Source organism: Notothenia rossii, assembly GCF_949606895.1.
Source record: "Notothenia rossii genome assembly, chromosome: 11".
Lineage (NCBI taxonomy): Eukaryota > Metazoa > Chordata > Actinopteri > Perciformes > Nototheniidae > Notothenia > Notothenia rossii.
Window position 1 is genome coordinate 41,238,229 of NC_136910.1, and position 20,340 is coordinate 41,258,568.

The 20,340-nt window shown below is 38.8% G+C and overlaps 2 protein-coding genes and 1 long non-coding RNA gene across 8 annotated transcripts; 1 reads left to right on the forward strand and 2 right to left on the reverse strand.

Moving 5' to 3' along the window:
* Positions 1–241: 241 nt before the first annotated feature.
* Positions 242–8,539, forward strand: LOC307025202 (serine/threonine-protein phosphatase with EF-hands 2-like). 6 transcript variants are annotated; one of them, XM_079659827.1, is made up of 18 exons: positions 242–1,263; positions 1,577–1,646; positions 1,742–1,759; positions 1,978–2,105; positions 2,525–2,612; positions 2,734–2,909; positions 3,006–3,120; positions 3,249–3,295; positions 3,429–3,595; positions 3,707–3,743; positions 4,030–4,179; positions 4,305–4,640; positions 4,758–4,943; positions 5,525–5,667; positions 6,642–6,748; positions 7,196–7,359; positions 7,434–7,545; positions 8,068–8,539. In XM_079659827.1, the coding sequence occupies exons 2-18, from the start codon at positions 1,595–1,597 to the stop codon at positions 8,250–8,252; spliced, it is 2,211 nt and encodes a 736-aa protein (XP_079515953.1). In that variant the 5' UTR covers positions 242–1,263; positions 1,577–1,594; the 3' UTR covers positions 8,253–8,539. The 6 variants fall into 6 exon arrangements, with proteins under 6 accessions (XP_079515953.1, XP_079515954.1, XP_079515956.1 ...); XM_079659828.1 differs by having other exon boundaries at positions 242–1,250; XM_079659830.1 differs by having other exon boundaries at positions 243–1,263; positions 1,586–1,646; positions 1,742–2,105.
* A 937-nt stretch (positions 8,540–9,476) lies between these two features.
* On the reverse strand, positions 9,477–14,213 carry LOC307025206. Its single transcript, XR_013804115.1, has 4 exons — positions 13,755–14,213; positions 11,221–13,593; positions 10,190–10,300; positions 9,477–10,030 (listed from the first exon to the last, which is right to left on the reverse strand). It is a non-coding gene; the product is annotated as an uncharacterized lncRNA (long non-coding RNA).
* Positions 14,214–14,366: 153 nt separating this feature from the next.
* On the reverse strand, positions 14,367–18,288 carry LOC307025643 (bone morphogenetic protein 7-like). Its single transcript, XM_079660471.1, has 5 exons — positions 18,031–18,288; positions 16,787–16,944; positions 16,574–16,666; positions 16,342–16,472; positions 14,367–15,703 (listed from the first exon to the last, which is right to left on the reverse strand). Exons 1-5 carry the CDS (start codon positions 18,150–18,152, stop codon positions 15,560–15,562), a joined length of 648 nt encoding a protein of 215 aa, XP_079516597.1. The 5' UTR covers positions 18,153–18,288; the 3' UTR covers positions 14,367–15,559.
* Between the last annotated feature and the right edge of the window lie 2,052 nt (positions 18,289–20,340).

The window sequence follows — 20,340 nt, forward strand, 5'->3', positions numbered from 1 at the left end:
TCACTAACAAAAATGTGCAAAATTGTCGGCTGTTCTTATAATAACGCATTGATGCACACCTTAGGTCACTGTGGAATATTGCAGTTTTCGACCACCTATACATGAGCGGAGTCCTTGAGTATCAGACGTCTCCCACGATGTCCTTGTTCTGCTACAGCAGGGAGTCACACCACCGCAGCTGCTGCTGGCTGTGATCACAGAGAGTCTTTATAAATAGACCAAGGGCTGCGGAGGAAGCACCATGCAGATGTTCACAAGCACACAACACAGAGGACATTCTTGGGATGAATCTCAACAAGACTTTATTAAAAATGTGGCAGGATTTTGTGTAGTGAGATAAAAAGCTACATTACAAAAGATTCATTCTGTGGGATATATTGCTATTAAGATTTAACTTGTGTCCGACAAGACTTGAACATAATGACTGTGGATAGACAGAACACCTGCTGCAACAATTCAATAGAATAGACTCATTGTCCAGCACCCAAATTATTAGTTTATGGAATCTCATAATTGGAAGCGGTATTGTGTAATGTCTTGTCCAATAATGTTACATTGACAATCCTTCAACCTTGATTGGTGTGTTCTACTTGTTGTATGACTGCTTCACTTACATGCATAGTGAGGAAAGAAGGACTGTTTCTGTTTGCCACCTTTTTATTTTATTTGATAATTTGTATGAGTTGTATTGAATATAAAGGGTGCTTTCTATGACTAGTACTATGATATATTTAATGTTAAAGTCTATCTATCCAGGCTAGCCCCGGCCAATTAACCACTGATGGAGATACATTGATGTTATTATTCATTAGTCACAGGGAGGACACAGGTCTTGCATCGAGGCCAAGATTTAAAAACAGATACTGCCCTTTATCAGAGCTATCATCCGTTTACTCAGCGTACATGACAGCCGTAGTAATGTTTAATCCTAATCCACTTGCATCTTGTTTTGTTAAAGTGATCACAGGGCTTGTGCAGGACACTTGGCTTTGATATTTACAAGACTTGAGCCAATGTGTGTCTTGGTGGACGAGAGTGTGTAGCTTCAACAGGGGAAATCTAACTACAACATTACAGACAGTGGGACCTATGTTGCTGGGCCTTGGAAATGAATGGAGTGATAACACATGCTACATATCTGCCTTTTCTCTTCTTTAAACAAATATAATTTGGCTGGCTGGTTTGGAGCATACAAAATGGAAAGCTTTCTTTAAAGGTCCAGAAGAAGTGAGGGGGATATTGAACGAAAGGTAACGTGAACAGGTAAGGGTTTTTCGGCCAGTTTGGTGCTTTTTATTTTATTTCTACTGTTGATTGCTCTATTTTAAAAAGATTGGGAAACATTACTTAAACTTCAAATGCTGAAGTGTTTTACTCCTAACTGTTAAACTTGCTTGTCCAATTGATTTATTACAAAAAGTCAAAGAGTTACGACAAAAATCTGTAGTGAATCAGATGAAACAGGGAAATGTGTTTTGTTGTTTATAAAAATCTATTATTTCATTATTTCGCAGCTTGCAAAACACAAGGTCAGACATTTCACACTCACACATGAAAGTATATTTTTCTTTGACAGTGAAAACAGCACAGGATCATGGGATGTGGTATGGGAAAGTCTGAACCACTGCTGAAAGAATGTCACAAAGGTGCTGCCTTTATTATTCCAGTGAAAATCCAGAATCAAATGTACCTTTTTACGCAATAATTTAATGTCAGTGTCATTGCTATTTTTCATTTTTAGAGTCCATCTCAGTTCCAGGTAAATATATGTTTACTCCATCACATATTTACACAAAAGTCTCAACAAGCCATTTTAACTCACTTTTCTACTCAATTTCTATGCACTCTGTGAAGCTGCCACTGGTAAGTCTTGCAGAATGGATCAAATTTTGTATATGAATGTGTTCATAGTGGAAGAGGAAGGTTACCTCAGCATGGTTATGTCCGAGTGCTTCCGTCTTGTCTTCTAATCTGCAGCGATCAGTGCGGCTCTGTTGATCCAGCGCTGGTACCGTCAGCATGTTGCACGGCTGGAGATGAGACGCAGGTGCACGTGGAAAATCTTCCAGTCTATCGAATATGCAGGAGAGCAAGACCAGATCAAGGTGAGCACTGACAGAACTCGTTTTACCCACCAACATTTAGAAGCCTTGTGGATGGCAACATCAGGCTGTCGGTAAGAAATATACATTTTAAATATTGGATGTACTGCCATTACATTTTAAAACAGACATTCATGGACCCAAGAGGATACATCTTACCAACGTTGTGATCTCCAGACCTTCCAGCACCACCATGAGGCTGACATTTGTGGTTCAGAGTGAAAAAAATATGAATTTGATTGAAAAATAATAATCATTACAAGATGGATGGCTGAGATATTTCGCATCCATGGTCCATCTGGGATTTATTACAATAACCTTAGTGGCCCCTACATTTTTATCTAAAATTTCATTTTTCCAGTACTTTGTTTTGACAATTTCGAAATAAGACATTTAACAACATGTATTTTTTCTTCCTGCAGCTCTACAATTTCTTTGGCTTCTTGATGGACCACTTCACCCCAGCCAGCAGTGAAAGTAAAACAGACCTGAACTCTTCACTGCTGCATAGTAGGTTTCATTAGATTACTGACAGTCAGATAATCTGAGTTTAACCAGTCTACTATCTGCTGAGAAGCAGAATGTGGGTTTGCCCTTACTTTTTCACTTCCTCTCTACACCTTTACCACAGGAAACCTTATATCCCACATATTTCGTAAGAATGAAATCTGTCTTGACACAGAGTGGAAGAGATATTTTTGCTACAAGAGCATTGAGGTGACAAAAAGCTACACAGGCCCCCATCTGACGTTCCCCATGACGTTCTGTGGGGTGTCAAAGCTGGTGGAGGCCTTCAAGCACAAAGAAGTAAGTACATGAGTATATCCCCAAAGGTGTTCAATCTAAGGTTTGCTTTTTCTCCTCTGTGCTCGGTTTATACACACTTTCTTTGTTTTCTAGTAGCAGCTTCATGCTCGATATGTTCTGCAGCTTCTTGAAGAGACTTGGAGACTTCTGAGAACTTTCCCCAACATCAGTCACGTCATCGCCTGCCATACAAAGCCGATTACCATATGCGGTACTCAACAGCAGGCCTTTCCTGTATATATTGTTCTCAGATCTTTTCTCCCACATTATTTTCTTAACGCTCTTGAGCATGCAGTTACACTGTAACAAATATGAATTCATTATTTATCTCTTTCCCAGGGGATCTACACGGGCACCTTGAAGACCTGTTGTTGATATTCTACAAGGTACTCATTACATTCAATTTGTCGTTCATATTTTGGTTCTGTATTCCTCTGTACTTATTTCTGGTTTTCTGCTGCATCACCACACATTTTGTTATACTTAATAAAAGGTGTGATCTTATTGTATCCCTTTCAGAACGGTTTGCCGTCCTCTGATAAACCATATGTTTTTAATGGAGACTTTGTGGATCGTGGTAAACACTCTTTAGAGATCCTTCTCATCCTATTTGGCTTCCTGCTGGTCTACCCCAATGATGTCCATCTGAACAGAGGGAACCATGAGGACCACATTGTTAATCTGAGGTTAGAGGCCAATCACAAAATGCTCACACTGTATATGGTTTCATTCTTATTATATTCAACCTACAGCTGGTGTGTACACTAACCTAGTGGTTTAATATGTGTTTTCTTCAGATATGGCTTCACTAAAGAAGTTTTGGGAAAATACAGGGTAGGTTTTGTTTGATTTGCATTCAACTCAATGTAACTCTATTTGGTTGTACTAAGACTATTTACAACCCTGGGGGACATGTTGCATCATCATGATGTAGTTTGACTCAGTTATTCCAATACCTGCTTGCGTATTAACTCACATAATACCAAATGTCTATTAATCCACAACTGGAAATAGTGAATACACTTTTACTCCTGTTTTAGTCTGCATCTGAATGTGCCCAAAAGAATAAAATAATGGGTTTATATGAAGAACTCACTTTATGGCTTGCTTTGTTCTGCAGGTGCATGGCAAGAAGATCCTAAAGCTCCTCCAGATGATTTTCAGCTGGCTACCTTTGGCCACAGTGATTGATAACAAAGTGCTTATTGTGCATGGTGGGATCTCTGACACCACAGACCTTGACAAGATAGCTAGAGTGGACAGACAAAAAGTAAGATGGCTTCAGGGATAATAACATTTGTGTATGTGGGGCAATTTACAGGTAGCAAATGAAGAATTGTTATCATGATCATCATACCAAGTGTATTTAATCTGTGTGTTTTTGAATGTTTGCAGTATGCATCGGCTCTCAGGCCTCCTAAAATGAAAGTCCATGGCTGTATGACTAAGATGAACGAAAACAGGGAAAGAGAGGCCTTTGGTCAGGTGGAAGGCCGGCGTCGAGTGTGTTCTCTGACTTACCACAGCTCGGCCCCGGATCACAGGCACGACCTCCCACGCCGCTCGCTCAACAACACCCCTGTGTGCAGTAAGCTAGACTTGTCGGTAGATGAGAAGCTAAATAGGAGGTGCAGGCTGTCTGGGTTTGATCAGGCCAGATGTGAACTGAAGAAGTCTGACTCATACCTGGAGTCAAAAACAACAGAGACAGATTTGGATGAGTGGAAACAAGTAAGTGGTCTCAGTGGTTGTTAATGTTTTGGCAGATGTTCAACATGTAGTATTGCTCCATAATGCACACATTTGATTATTTCACTGACTTTTTCACTGATTCATTTGGCTTCCCAGATAGTGGACGTGTTGTGGAGTGACCCAATGCCTCAAAATGGATGCATTCCCAATGAGATGCGAGGCGGAGGCTACTACTGGGGGCCAGATGTCACTGAGGAGGTGCTGCGAAGAAACAACCTGCAGCTCCTCATCCGCTCCCACGAATGCAAACAGGACGGATACGAGTTCTGCCACAACCGCAGGGTGAGCACGAAGACACACAAGAAAGAGTTTAGGTTGCAATACTGACTATGGGAACAGGTACTTTTGTATGGAAGCCCATAGAGGACTCTATTAAATGGTAAATGTTGATTTGAATTTATTTAAAACATTACAATTTTCCACGTGTTAAAACATAATTTTTCCTTTCTCAAAGATGTAATTAGCATTTAATCAAAACACAAATGTTAGTAATGTGGTCATTGAATACCAAAATGAGTACGGGCCAAATTGATTTTGAAATTATTTACTGAAATACAACATAAATATATGGAAAACGATTATACAATAGTGGAATTAGATTTTAAAATGATACTTTCAATCAAGTCCACTTTGGGCTTCCGTACTTTTAGGTTTTGAGTGGCTTTGTTGAGTATGACTGGAGATGAAAAACAGGAAATTAAGAAAAAAGTCCAAAATGACGGTTGTGCGGTTGTTTTTCCTTTTGTTTTAATTAAACATTTAATCTGAAAGCAATTAGAAATGAGTGATTAACAAACAGCATATCTCTACACGTTTACTAGTCATGTCAAGACTTACGGTATTGACTCTTATGTTGCATTTAGGTGATTACTATATTTTCAGCGTCTAATTACTACGAGGTGGGCAGCAACAGAGGCGCCTTCATCAGAATGGGACCTGACCTGGTCCCCCACTTCATTCAGTATCAGGCCAGCACCACATGCAGAGAGCTCACCCTGAGACAAAGGTACAAAGACAGGGCAGCACAGACATCAGAATGACAGAACTGCATTTTTAATACTTTCCGTTGAGTGATTTGAGTCACATTACAGCAGTTTCCTCCGGAGGTGGTTGTGATTGCCAAGAAGCCTTAGCAGTATCGCCCTGTACGGGAACAACACCGAACTCCATCTGCCCCTGAAGTCCCTGTAGGACTTGACTCAAGCCATAGAGGTAATAATATATAAGGACTCCAATGACCCCAAGGAGGCACAGGCAGGGGTGGAAGTAAAAAGTGGGAGGAAGTGGAGAGCCGACAGAGCTGTTTTGCAAGCATAGTCTCAGATCCACCACAAAGCACTAATGGGAACATTGATGCAGGGGAGAGCTCGACTGTGAACCTTCAGAACCCCCCAGTATGAAAAGGCCAAGGGAGAAGAGAGGCGCTGGCTGGAACAGGAGGAAGTAAGGGCAGCAGTTGAGGAGGAGCGGACTAGCAGAGCGGTTGGCCTGAGGCAGCAAGGGGCCTGGACGAGGTGGGAGCAGGCCATGGACCGTAAAGTCACATTGACTGATCTTCAACGGGAAGTACCTCAACGAATCAAAGTCCTGGTCCAGGTAGTGTACCATATCTTGCCCAGCCTTTCGAACCTCTTAACCTGGGGAAAAGTGGAATACCCGGCATGCCCGCAATGCTCAGGCAGGGGAACGTTGGAGCCCATCCTGAGCAGCTGCCCAGTGGCTCTTTGCCAGGGCCTTGCGCTATGATCAGGTTCTGAAACCCATCCCAGAGGCCATCGCCAGGGCAAGAGTGTATGATGTCGAAAGAACCGAAACACCCGATAACCCCTGGTTACATCACCGATGATGAGTTCAGGAGAATCACAAGATGTATTTTTATTAACATCGCAAAATATTGAGATCGTATGATCACATTATGATCAGTTTATTTCCCAGTGATTCCAAGATTTACTGAAAAAAGAATCTTCCTTTTTTTGTCAGTGTTGGATGGACGGAGAGATCCGCTCTGCAAGCTCTGAGGGAACAACTTTTCGTACATAGGTCTGATCTCATCAGTGCCTTCCAGGAGTTTGATCCTAACAACAAAGGTACTGAGCAGCAGTGATAGATCGTTACACTTTTAGGGCAGTTTCTCTTACCACCACTTAAGTCTGATCCATCAAACTCAAAGCAGGAAAATAACCAAATTGCAGGATTATACGTTGGACAAAGGTTAACAACTGGTAAACCTGATTTGGTAGGACTGACATGGCATTTTTGCAGCAGTCGGATATGTACCTGACATAGGGGACAAAGAGAACATATAGTGTATGCTAAATAAAATCCCCAAAATAGTGATGATATAAAGACGATCTAGAATGTAGATTTTGTTATCATAATAGATTACTACTGTCAAGTCAAAGTAAAGAAACTCATTAAGACAAGCCACATGGCCTATGGCTTGTAAAAAATGCCCCAACACTCAAGAGGAAGCTTATTGTGTTAGTTATTCAAAATGAATTTAACTCTACTGTATATTTCTATCTGTGCCTCAGGGATGATCTCTGTGACGCACTGGGCTAGCACCACAGAGAGAGTCCTGAATCTGGGTCTGCCCTGGAGGGTGCTGCGCCCTCAGCTTGTCAGCAGCACCCAGCATGGCATGATGGACTACCAGCAGTGGATAAAGGAGCTTTCAATCACTGAACCCAAATTAGAGGTCAGCCTTTAAAACTTGTATCCGATATATATCCTTCTTTCTCACAGTTTATGTAAGACTGACACACAGATTAGCAATATTCGCTTCTCCCATTTCAGATCTCAGATAACAGTATCCTGGATACGATGTACAAGAACCACTCCAATCTGGAAACCATTTTCCGGATCATAGACACAGATCACTCAGGTCAGTAAACAGCTTCACTTGGATCGCACTGAAAGATCTTTTTTGTTTTCTCTTGCGGCTTTGACTTCATGAAAGTCAATGATTTGGTATCACTACTCTGGTCAGAACTGAAATATCTCAAGAACTATTGGATGTTCCCAAGAAGATAAAACCCTACTGATTTTGATTGACACCTGGTTTTCCATCTTGTGTTATCAATCTAGTAGAATACATATATTAAACATGGTAAACGAGTTTGCATAATCACATTAGCTTGAAGCTCAAATCACCACACCCTCACAGCCTCTTTGTCTTTCGGTCTCATTCACAAATGTCTACAACATTGGGAAGACAAGTCTTCTGTTTCTAGACTCTAATAAAATGTCAATCAATCTTAAACACTCTCGCTCTTTGTTCATTCTTTATTAAAACAGCTTCCAACTTTAAGTTAATCATCAAAATGCAAGGCATCCAGTCACACTAGATATCTATATATGCTAAAAATGTTTTTCAACTACATCCTCCTTGTGTGTTTCTTTTCAGGTTTAATCTCTTTCAAGGAGTTTCATCAGACCTGGGAACTCCTGCGCTCTCATCTGAAGACAGAGATTAGTGCCAAGGCTATTGCAGACCTGGCCCAGAGCATCGACTTCAACAAGGACGGGAGCATCGACATCAATGAGTTCCTGGAGGCTTTCAGGCTGGTGGACATATCAGCACATAACTGAGTCTGGACCTGGACCAGGAGCTGTACCTGCTGCATAGAAAACACCCAGAACCGATTTGGAAAACCTGTGGAAATTCAAATGTTGAGTGCTATCTCATCCATTTGACCTCATGAGATCAACCTACATCTTTTCTACGTCTTAGATGTTATTTTTTGTAACCTCCTTTTTATCTCGCAAATTACAGTATCCTTAGGATTTATGTTTTTAACTCATGGATCAAGCTGGTCAGAGAAAGTTATGAATTAAAGAAACCCACCGATGTTACACATTAAAGTCTGTTTACAGGAGTGATGGAGTGCTAATGCTTTTCTGAAATAGGTTGCATTAAAGACAAGTCTTTGCAATGCCTAATAAATGTCCTTAAGTGATGTCACTTGAGTCAGCGTGAGTTGGACCAGTGTCATTTCGAGGACCCTAATGCACGAGGGGATATCATCTTTGGATAGCTGGTTAATCAGTTCAACTGTCAATCAGTTGGAATGTAGGACATTAATCCTATCAACTCAAGCAGGACTTAGATGAGATGTTGGAAAGGGCTCGTCTGCAAGTAAACACAGGTGATGAGACATGTCGCTTATGAGAAGCCAAACAACATTACTATATTTGTCAGACACAGAGCGATTCCTAAAACAATTAAGTTACCTTTTAGGGCTTTACCGAAGAGTTTGAAGATTCATTCATAATGATGACGTTTAAATTCTAAAACACAACTTTGGTGCATTATTTAGTTTAAACCCAATATTGGTGCACAGTTAAGAGATAAGATTAGGCTACATTAATATTATTCAGAACTATAATTTGTAGAATAAGATTTCAGTGGTGACTGCTTAATCTTGTGATCCCAACCTTAAAAAGAAACAACCTCAAAATGTATTGAATATAGAATATTATAATTTTCAAAAATCAAAAACATCTAGTAATGAATTATTCATCAACTAAAATTTCCCCAAATATTCGGTCAAAAACGGTCTGCTCTCCAGCTTGTCATACACAAAGGTTACCCTCAAGATGTTCATTAAAAGAAAGTTGATTTATTGAAAAGACTAACTCACTCAATTTTATGAATATTTTAAGGGTTATATAACGTCACAAAACCTTATGTAAGGCCATCAATGCTTCATTTAAAAAAACCTTAACAGAAAATGTAAAAGTGATACAAAAGTGACGTTCGGTACAGCCCTACCTTTATATTAAGTTTGCAAGGAAAGGGATGTAGTGAAGAACTTGTTGACAATTTAACCGACATTTATTACATTCTAACAGCATAACAAAAAGAAATACAAAGTTGTATTTACAATGTATTCAATCACAACACACTCAATCCCAGGATTTGTTCACAGGGTCACAGGTCATAGTCTCATATGCATAATCTGATTAAACATTGGGTAGGCCAGATGTTGTTAGACGATGAGTCTTTCCACTGTTTATGAGTTTGGTATAAACCTTCCTTGTTTTGTTGGTACAGCTAGTGGGGCCTGATCAAATGCTGATCAAGAGAGTAACTACTCCAAATTCAGATCCTCTGTCATGACCTTGTTGCTCCCATGACAAAAAGGATAATATGACTCGTCTTGGTGAAAGGCAGGACAGCTTTTTATAGGATTTATTTTGAGTCACAGCATGTGTATGAGTGTGTTGGCAGGGTAGACTCAGCTCAGGATGCTTCCTCTCATGTGTCCACTGTCACTCAGCCCGTGCTCTATGAGTTTAATGTCCTCCAAGTCATCTTTGATGACACTGATCAAATGACTCAACCCGTCCTGCTGCTGCTTTAAGTGCTGAGAGGGACAGACAAGAAAGTAATGTTACCGTTTATGCCCAACAGGAAAAAAAAACACTTTTGCTTTACTTGGGAACTGTGCTTTCAGAGGTCTGGATTCCACAGTTACAGGGCAAAGACGTTAAAACAAGATGCATTTTGTAAACTGCCGACTCACTTGTTTGATTTCCCTGAGGAGGTCTGCATCAACACTGTATCGCTCTTCTGATCTCACAGCTCCAAAGTGATTCTGCATCCTGATCTGAGACACTAATTAATTCAACCGACCCTGGAAGAGAAAACAAAACAAATACTTTAAAATATCCACCAAAGACTTTGTCCCAAGCGTTGGATTGACAAGCCAAAAATACAACTTGATGGAAATGAAGCTTAAAAGGCAACATGTGTTGTTTATCTCAAGGATGGCCAACAACTCATGACCGCTAATGGTGTCACATTATGCGTTGGCAAAGGCAGTAAAGATTAATTATGCTTGCTAGCAAACATGGATGTTAACAATGCAGGTTTCAAACTTAAAACTTCATGTTTTTGGGAATATTCATTTTTGTATGTATTTATTTAATCACCTATAATTTAAGTTGTATACCTATTAACAATATCATGGGTGAGTAAGATATACAGTATATCAGTCCAATGTGTGTTCAAAGTAAAACACTTTAATATATTCAAAAGAAACATGACCTTGTTGATCTTTTGCACACACACATACACACAAACGATACTGCACAGTCACAAGTGTGCAGGATTGAAGTTTGAGACTTTTAGTAGTTTAAATGATAACCAGTAGGTGGTAGTAGTTTCCTGTAAATAGAATAGTGGTTCCAAACCTCTTTCCCCTTTCTACCATTGAGTTAAATTATGACCCCTGGTTGAGAGATACATTTGATGGATATTCCATATTACATTTAATGCGTAGCAGAAAAACAATAGATAAACTGTACAATTAACCAAATATATCTGCAGGAAGATTGTGTAAAACAAGGGATTTAGATACATTTGGAACGGAAAGAGCTGCGATTTCTTTTTTTTTATGAACTCCTAAACTATACATTTGTCTGAATGATGTCTATTGTATAAATATATGTTTAACATTTTAACTGATATAACTAATATGGTTATTTTATGACACATTTCGTTGCTTTCCTCCCTAATGTTTGGCGATTTTCCTAGGTTATTCTAACCGCATACCTTTCTAAAGCAGGACAGGGTGTTTGGCAGGGAAGGAGGGTATTCAGTTCCTCACTCTGCCCTCAACCTGTTAGACTTACAAAGAAAGTATATATCATAAATAATAATCCAAACTTAGAAACTAGAACAAAATAACCGACATTTGAATAAAAAGCTTCTTTTTTTTTGGTAAATGGATGAACATTACATTACCAGAGCAGCACATTCTCACATAAAAGTACAACAATATAACACTAGTCCAATCTAATTTATTTGCATTTTTGTATACTTACTGATATTCTGTTTTGCAATTTAATGTAATAGTAATTGAGATTTCAAAAGTAGGTTCTTGTTTAGCAAAAATGTACATTTATATCATTGAATGAATCTCAACATTGAAACACAACAACATCAACTACAAAATAAAAATACATTGTTTTTAATATTACCATAAACACTTACAACCATTCACATCTTTTGCATCACTCTGGACCAATGATATCTTTCAGATCTTCAAAAGTCTCTATTATTGCTTAACAAAAATGGATTCACACATTTAGAGTGATCCACATGCTCTTCTATGGTCAAATGCCATCAAATACCTTCACAACAAAACAAAAAGTTTAAAGTCACATAAATCAAGCTTTAATAATATCATACAAAACGTGTTGGGAGTTGCGTCAAGCGTTGTTTCAACTACAGTACTCAAGCACACAATTTAGATACTTGGACTGTTCATTTAATTATCCTTTTACTTCTACTCAACTACATTTCAGAGGGAAATATTGTAATTATTAGTCCTATACAATTATTTGACAACTACTAGTTACTAGTTATTTTACAAATAAAGATGTTTGCATACAAAACATAATAAGATCTTATACAATATGACATCTAAATTATATCTAAAACAACTGACAACAGATTAATTGGAAACAACTTTGTTGGTTGTCTGTCATTTAACACACAAAAAGCTTGTTTTGCTTTTCTATGCCTTTGACCAATAGTTGTGAGGTTTGGACTTGTAAAACCAAACGATCAATCAATGAATATAGAAAATAATCATGAGCTTAACCCTGGTGTTGTGTTCGAAAGCTGTTACCGTTCATGGTGTTCGTGGGTCAATTTTGACCCATGATTTATCTCAGTACAAAACACTAAAAAATAATGACGATCATCCAATATGGTTTTAACTACACCATAACTAACTTATAATGCATTCATAACCGTACAATCCTGTTGTAATTTTATGGCCCCAAAACACATTACATCGCACATTGCACATGTGCATGTGTGTTTTCAGGTTCAAGTGTTTGTGTTCATATTCTTTGTGAAAGGTTGAGTTCCCGTGGGGGGGAGGGATGGGCAACCAGGTGCATGTTGTGAAATAATTATTGTTACAGAGGATGAAGGGGGTGGGGGTGGGGTGTCTAAAGTCAAAGATTAATCTTGATTGGGCCAAATTTACCCCAGAGTCACCCACAACAATTCTGCTGTGTCTTCCCAGACCTGAACACCAAATGATACACTTTTTTTTTTAAGAGACCTTCAGACTTGCCTAAAATTGTCAAAATCTGATTTGTAATGTTTATATAGCTGTTATGGAGGATATCATCTGCAGGTCTCCCTTGAAAAAGAGATCGATGATCTCAATGGGACCACCTTAAATAAAGGTTTGAAATCATGAAGCCTCGTTCCAATAAAAACAATTATTATATAATTTTAACTTGAAACGGGTCACGGGAGACCCGAACACAACATAAGGGTTAATCCATAATGAAAATAATCAAAGGTTGCAGCCTTAAATAAAATTGCTCAAAATCAAAAAATAACAAAAGTGACGGTTACACATTAATGAATGAGATGATAACAATACAATGATATCAAATTGTAATACCGGAAGTACATTTTAGTTACTATACCTATGCACTTTTACTTAAGTAACATGCTCAATGCAGGACTGAGTATTTGTACAGTATGCATTAGTTATTTGACTTTAGTAAAAGATATGGGTATTTTATCCATCACCTCCTTGGTTGATCTGATTTGGTTTTCTCTCCCAGAAGGTGACCAGAAAAGGAGGACATTTGAGAAAAACAACCGGGGAATCAACCGGGGAATCAACCGGGGAAACAACCTGTATGCAGAAAGAGTTCCCCGTGTTCTCGGTACTGAATTGTGGCGCCACGTCGTATTGGAGGCCACAGTCGTCTGCGATTGTGGTGGGGTTGTTGTGTCTGAGCAGTGTGGTGGCAGAGGGGACAGTGGCTTTCACTTCCAGCGTCTCATGTCCAGCTACAGATATATCCACAGGCAACACCACGTAGGCCTGCACAAAGCTTTCTCCAATGTTGCACTTGAGCTGCGTAGACCAACAGTATTCCCCGGGGTCTCCTAGGAAGAGAGACTCATTTATGAAGGGCTATACACATCGGATGTGCCACATAAAAAAGTCAGACAGCGATGGCCTGACATAAGAAGACCACCTGCGCTACTGATATCTGTCTGCACATTTAGTCAAGGACAGTTGAAATTGTAACTGAGAGATGCCTTACCTTCTGTGCAATATGAGAGCCGTATGTTATGGTTGTCCTCAAGTTGAATTTTCTTATGGTAGGTCATCTGAGTGCACTCGATCAAACAGTTTGATAAGGGTCTGCTTGGTAGCAGTTTCACCGACCCTTCACTCTCTGAACAATTAACTGCCCCTGCAGCCAGCAGAAAGGGGGACAGTATGCCAAAGAACACCCACAAAGTGAAATATGTTGACATTCTGTCCAGTATCAATAAAAGATCCAATTGCTGGCTGACAATTAAATATAAATGGTCCAGATCTTCTTGTCCTATTGTGGGATCGTTGTTGTCCTGGATCAATATATTGCTTGCACAACCTGACAACAAGATTCAACTTCATCCAGGAAAAAACGTTGCATGCACAGCAGCTATAAACTTTCAAGACTTTCAGAAGTGCGCAACATGCTGCTCTTACGCTGAAATGAGGAGGGTTTCCTGGAGCGCAGTGCCCATCCTCCAGGTTATTTTCCTCCCTCTAGACTTGAAATGTGAAACACCTAAAGGCTGGACTAAAGAACTGCTTTACCAAAATAGTAATCAAGAGTTATAGTCCATAATAAATGTTTGCAGGAAAAACAACTGAGAGCAAAACATTTTTGATTTGAATCATCTTTATTCAAAAGTTTGTGAGCTAAAAATCAGGAAATTGGTACAAATGATTAGCATGCTATAGCAGTTTCATTAGCAAAATTCAATATTTTGTACGAGATCTAAATACAAGTTATGGTGCTATGTCAATATAATAAGTGATAGTTGAAATATAAAATAAAGTACATGGTGAGGTAATTTTGTAAAGTCAGCAGTAGACAAAAGCTTAACAAAATGATAAACTGAGAAATATAACAAGTTACAGGCATATGAGGGAAAACAAGAACTCTGCTGTGAAAAAATGTATAGAAATTGACATTTATTTAAATCAAACAACATTCTTTGGGTTCATTTATGAAAAAAAAAAAAGAAGGGAAAAACTGCTTTGGGTCAAAACTATGATCTAATGGCATATCTCAAAGAAGGTTATGTCAAGAAAAAATTGTTTTCTTTTGTAATGTCATTTTTATACCTAATTATGATTCATTCCAAAAGTGAATGCTTTTTGGTGGTTGCGATGGGGCAATGTTGGTTTCTGCAAGTTGAAAGGGCTAAAAGAAAGCACCATACAGAAGATGTCCCTACTCAGGAAAAATTGATATGAAATGTGATTGTGAATTGCTGTCATATATATGTATATTATTATAATTGTTATATGCCTTTTGAATTAAATTGCCCAATAAAGGAGTTGTTCACAGATGGGGGGGGGAATCAACTGGTATGATTAAGGATTTGGCTCTGTACAGTCTCACATTTTTGTCAGGAACACTCTGTAATAGTTAGCAGCTTTAAATAGTGCTCTTCACCCATGAGATTTATTTAAAGATTAGCTGGCAGTGTTTCACCTCCAGCTCTCTGCAGCTCTTGGCGCAAGAGAAATAGTTTTTAAATAAATGCATTTTTGATGGGTCTGCAGTATCATTATCATCATCACAATAATCATTGGCAGTTAACCTCTAAAATAAAAATTGATCAGATTTGTGCTAGCACATTCTTGTTTGAAAGGAGAAACAGGAATGCAAAACTGAGAGAGACTTTGCTTTGGTTCCCGCACTCAGTGCTGAATACACACTGAAAGGATCTAGGATAAGTCTATAGAGAGAAGATAGGCCTGCATATGATGTATCACTAACTTTTCTGTATTTTGTGTGAGTGTGTGCACCAGGAGGTTCACATACACAAGACTATAAAACAAACTTTACTTTGTGCCTGGCTGCTGGAGGTTACTAGGCCCACACCCACAGCTGCTGGCCAGCTGCACGGAGGAGAGGACGAAGGAGCTGAACTCATCCACATAGAGAACAGGCACCATTTGGAGGGAGGTGGGCTGACAACATGGCACCTGGAGAGAAAAAAAGAGAGGAGGAGTTAAAGAGGTTATGTTGGATAACACAGTTTGAACAAAAAAGGACGTTAAGAACGTATGAATATTTATATTCTTGATAGACATGCAAAAAAGTGTTGCATGCTATGGTGGATGTGTTACACATAAAGTAAAGAAATAAAAAAGTGTATAAAAATGAAATATAAAATAACAAATTACAAACTAGTTTCCAAACTGTTTCATTTAAAAGATGCAGTCTAGATCTTAGTTGTATTTTTTCTTTTGCAAAGTTATTTATAAGATCGCATAAAGATGGTAGAAAACGTTCTGTTTCCTTAGCATGTACACTGCATTCATTTCTGATTGACCAACGTTTTGGGAGTGTCTCAGCTTGAATTTGGTTCATTTGTATATTTGTGTTGGCAGAGTGAGAGAACAGGCTTATCTATTGGCAGCTGTTTTCCCTCCTGAGCACACACAGGCAAACTATTTGGTGTTGGTAGCTCCAATGTAACTTAGGCAAAGAGGTGAAAAAAGACGTGTAGGACTGTAAGGGGAAACAAGTACAATAAACAAAGCTATACATTTAACAGTAAAACATAAGGTAATTGGGGTTGGAGAATTATTAATATTAATATTAATATAGAGAATTATACCTGAGTGACGGCACTAGGCTCACTGGTTTGGGATGGTGGACATTGCACAGGGTGCCCTGCGGGGTTGCAGAGTGCACACTTGACGATGGTCAGGCTGGCAGGATGGATCATCCAGTTTTCCCAGCCCAGATCTGAAACACATAATAATGGACATTTTAGTACATGCATTGATATATATTTTCTCATGTCAATTTGCATGCATACATGAACACATGCACACATTGGTGCATACCTTTCATGAAGATCTCAGAGACCATGGAACAGCACTTCAGGTCTGTACTGTTTCCACCATCAGGGGACACAGAGTTGCCAGAGGCCACTGGAACTGTAAGGACAAAAAAACGTTCAATTCAGTTTGAATGTGAAAACCTCTTAAGATTAAATTAAAGCTGTACAAAATGTGGGCTCTACAAAGGTTTCTTCAAAGTGTTTGGGTGTTACATACCACCATTGTCCTTCACTCTGTGAGCAATGGAGCCGAAGGTGGTCCTCCATTGCTCTCCGATACCGTCCAGCCCACCAGCAGGCAGCCGTGGCTCAGTCTGCAAGTTGAGGCCCTCGAGGAGACTCTGTCTGATGGACTGCAATGACCCCCCCGAGCACCTAAACATCATATAAAAGGTTACATTTACATTTGCATTAAAAAGGATTACACAGAAAAATTGAAGAAATGCTCTACATGACACAAATAAGTATTGTGTTAACAATCCAATCAAGACTAAACAAGTGTAGTTGTGAGCAGCTGCACATGCCAGACAAATACTCTCTCAATAACCTCAATAGCTCTGGGACTATTTTCTTATGCATACACAAATTCCTCTGTGGAAGAGTAATTTATGACACTACAGAAGCTTAATTGGAACAGCATGTTACAGCTCTGCAAATTCCTAGAAATAGATCAAAATGATGCTAAATCCTACCAGGAATTTATTTTTTCCCTGAGAACTACTCAGCATGCACACATCATGGATATGTTATCTGTTAAGCAAGTCTACAGCACTGAGGCTATTCAAAATATGTATTAACCTCTACGACCTGACAAGGTAAGGGGAGAGATAGCAGGTCCACAGTATACGTCACAAGGAATTTGACACAGATTTGATGCAAATTCTAAAATATCCCACAAATGCAACACATTCTAAAATTTGAGACTGAAAAAATGACTTCAAAATAACACTTTAACACCCCAAGACTTTTTGGAACTAAGAGGACAACTGTGACTTGGTATCAAAAACATTCTGCATGAATTCTGATCAACGATTGGAGAAGAGAAATGCTCAGAAGCCTACTTTATGTCTACATATCAATGAAAGCCATATATTCTATGAATGCCCAAGTGTTGTATTTTGTAGTTGTAATGTTTCAAGAGGCTGTAGTTTCATAAAATCTAATCCCCAGCATGCAGACATATTCAATTACACCATTTTTAGACTAATACAACACATTCATAATGCATATTTGTGGGTTTCTATAGAACCAACTTTCATTCAGATATCAGTGTATCAAATGAACCCCTCTGAATAGGGGCCAGCAATCTATAATCACGACACAACAAACAAAAGCGTAATATTATTTAAGTAACAAAACACTGTAAAAATTTGCTCCTGAAATAAAACATTTAACAATAGTGCTCTTAGAAATCAAACATATTGCACTTTAGAGGCAGGGAACAGATAGGTTGGTACTGACCTGTGCTGCGACACAGGAGAGTTCGCAGGGGCAGCAGAAACTTCCTCGGATGGCAGCAAGACAAATGCAAACACCATCGAAGAGCCCAGGAGCATCGTCATGACAATAAACGTAAAGGACATGGTGTATGGGCCGGATCAATCTTTTGGATCAACTGCTCTCAAATTCGGACTTGCGGTCGACTACGGTTGACTCTGGTTGGAAGAGAAGATAGGAGTGACCAGACGGTGATGCTGCACGAGGTATTGTTTGTCAGGGCCTGGGAACATGGGTTTTTATCTTCCTGTACCAAAGCTTGGCCTTGAGATATTTCACATTGTTTTCTTGTCCCTGTGTGAAAGAGATCAGTTCAGTTATTTCTCCCGGACGTGTAATACTGGATGTGATTTCTTAGGGAGGATTTGAAATCAAGAATATGGTTTTGCCCACACAAAGTAAAAGATGCAAAAACATCTTCAAATAGTCAGTGAATAAACGTTCACATATTCCCCAGTGAACATATTCTTTTTTTAAACTTCTTTCAACAGAAAAAGGTTCATTGGGCCTTCTGATGCCACTCATAGTGTATTGTACATGTTTAAACCATATTATTCCACACTACCAGTATCCTACATGCTCAACTATCCATCTCTATGAGAGTAAAGAGCAAAACACGAGGCTGAGTTGAGAGGCAAGCAAGGAACGGTAGTTTCAAGTCGTTAAGGCCCCTTTAATCAGAGACTACTAACTCACTGTGGACTAAACTGGGTCACAGCAATATTTGAATGGTGCACCAAAGAGCACAGTTTTACTGCTGGAGGGTACAACAAATCATAATAGGCAGTGCAGTGCCACAGGAATCTTTGGTACAGGCTGATACAAGACATGGCAATACTCTTGCAGTTGGTGTGAAATAACAGTTCTGAAGTGCAGGTTGAGTTCATTACTGCTGGTTGGCAGTAGATGCACCACTGCAAAAACATGGCTTTCTTATTGCATGCATTTGTCAGCATAGTAGTATATACCTGTCAAAAAACACTAACTTTGCAGAAGGCACTGAAATAAGGAGAGCAGGAATATTCTTTATATTTCAATTTCAGATCACAGTCGAGGCTTGAAGCAATGTTAATAAAGTACCATTTTAAAAATGAGTTCTCCTTAACTAGTATTCCTTCGCTGTTGAACCATTTGTAACCCTAAAGCACTGTGTTTCTTTGGTTATGTTTATCTTGGCATAATAAGTATGTCATGTGTTCTTGCACAAGACCTCCTACAGGTCTAAACAACACTGTGAAGATTTGAGCTCTGAAAATATCATCAGGTCTCAACAATGGTGATAAATTGACACTATTTAAAAATAAAGTCTTCGAGGATAACTCCGGAGATATTTCATATATTTCTAAATCTATATCAGCAGTTACATCAAATTATTTCTGATGGCCCATAAGGTAGCCATCTTTGTGTCTTGTATCAGAGAGTTTTTATAGGTTTTTAGGGTGACTGTTTTACACAAAATATTTTTTCTTTTTACGTCAATTTAAATAATAAATAATTTGATCCATCTATCTTTCTAACTAGCTATAGATTGTATACAATATCTATATATATATATATATATATATATTATACAGATAAATATATATTTATCTCAAATCTCCAATTTGTTTATGTTTTGTTGTGTAGCTGTTAAACCTGCTCATATGTGTTTTATCAGGAGGCAGCAGTTTGGTTTATTTTTCACTTTGAAGTTGTTTTTTTTATGGATTTATGTCATGTTTCTGTTAATACAAACCAAAAACAAATGTATAGTTTTTTTTTCATGGGATTTGTTTTTCACTAACAAAAATGTGCAAAATTGTCGGCTGTTCTTATAATAACGCATTGATGCACACCTTAGGTCACTGTGGAATATTGCAGTTTTCGACCACCTATACATGAGCGGAGTCCTTGAGTATCAGACGTCTCCCACGATGTCCTTGTTCTGCTACAGCAGGGAGTCACACCACCGCAGCTGCTGCTGGCTGTGATCACAGAGAGTCTTTATAAATAGACCAAGGGCTGCGGAGGAAGCACCATGCAGGTGTTCACAAGCACACAACACAGAGGACATTCTTGGGATGAATCTCAACAAGACTTTATTAAAAATGTGGCAGGATTTTGTGTAGTGAGATAGAAAGCTACATTACAGGAGATTCATTCTGTGGGATATATTGCTATTAAGATTTAACTTGTGCCCGACAAGACTTGAACATAATGACTGTGGATAGACAGAACACCTGCTGCAACAATTCAATAGAATAGACTCATTGTCCAGCACCCAAATTATTAGTT

Coding starts and splice junctions, on each gene's coding strand:
- LOC307025202 (XM_079659827.1), top strand. CDS start 1,595: ATGGGATGTGGTATGGGAAAGTCTGAACCACTGCTGAAAGAATGTCAC. Junction 4,180..4,304: donor CTAGAGTGGACAGACAAAAA/GTAAGATGGCTT, acceptor GAATGTTTGCAG/TATGCATCGGCTCTCAGGCC. Junction 4,641..4,757: donor ATTTGGATGAGTGGAAACAA/GTAAGTGGTCTC, acceptor TTGGCTTCCCAG/ATAGTGGACGTGTTGTGGAG.
- LOC307025643 (XM_079660471.1), bottom strand. CDS start 18,152: ATGTCCTTTACGTTTATTGTCATGACGATGCTCCTGGGCTCTTCGATG. Junction 16,473..16,573: donor CTCTGAGATCTTCATGAAAG/GTATGCACCAAT, acceptor TATGTGTTTCAG/ATCTGGGCTGGGAAAACTGG. Junction 15,704..16,341: donor AGCCTAGTGCCGTCACTCAG/GTATAATTCTCT, acceptor TTTTCTCTCCAG/GTGCCATGTTGTCAGCCCAC.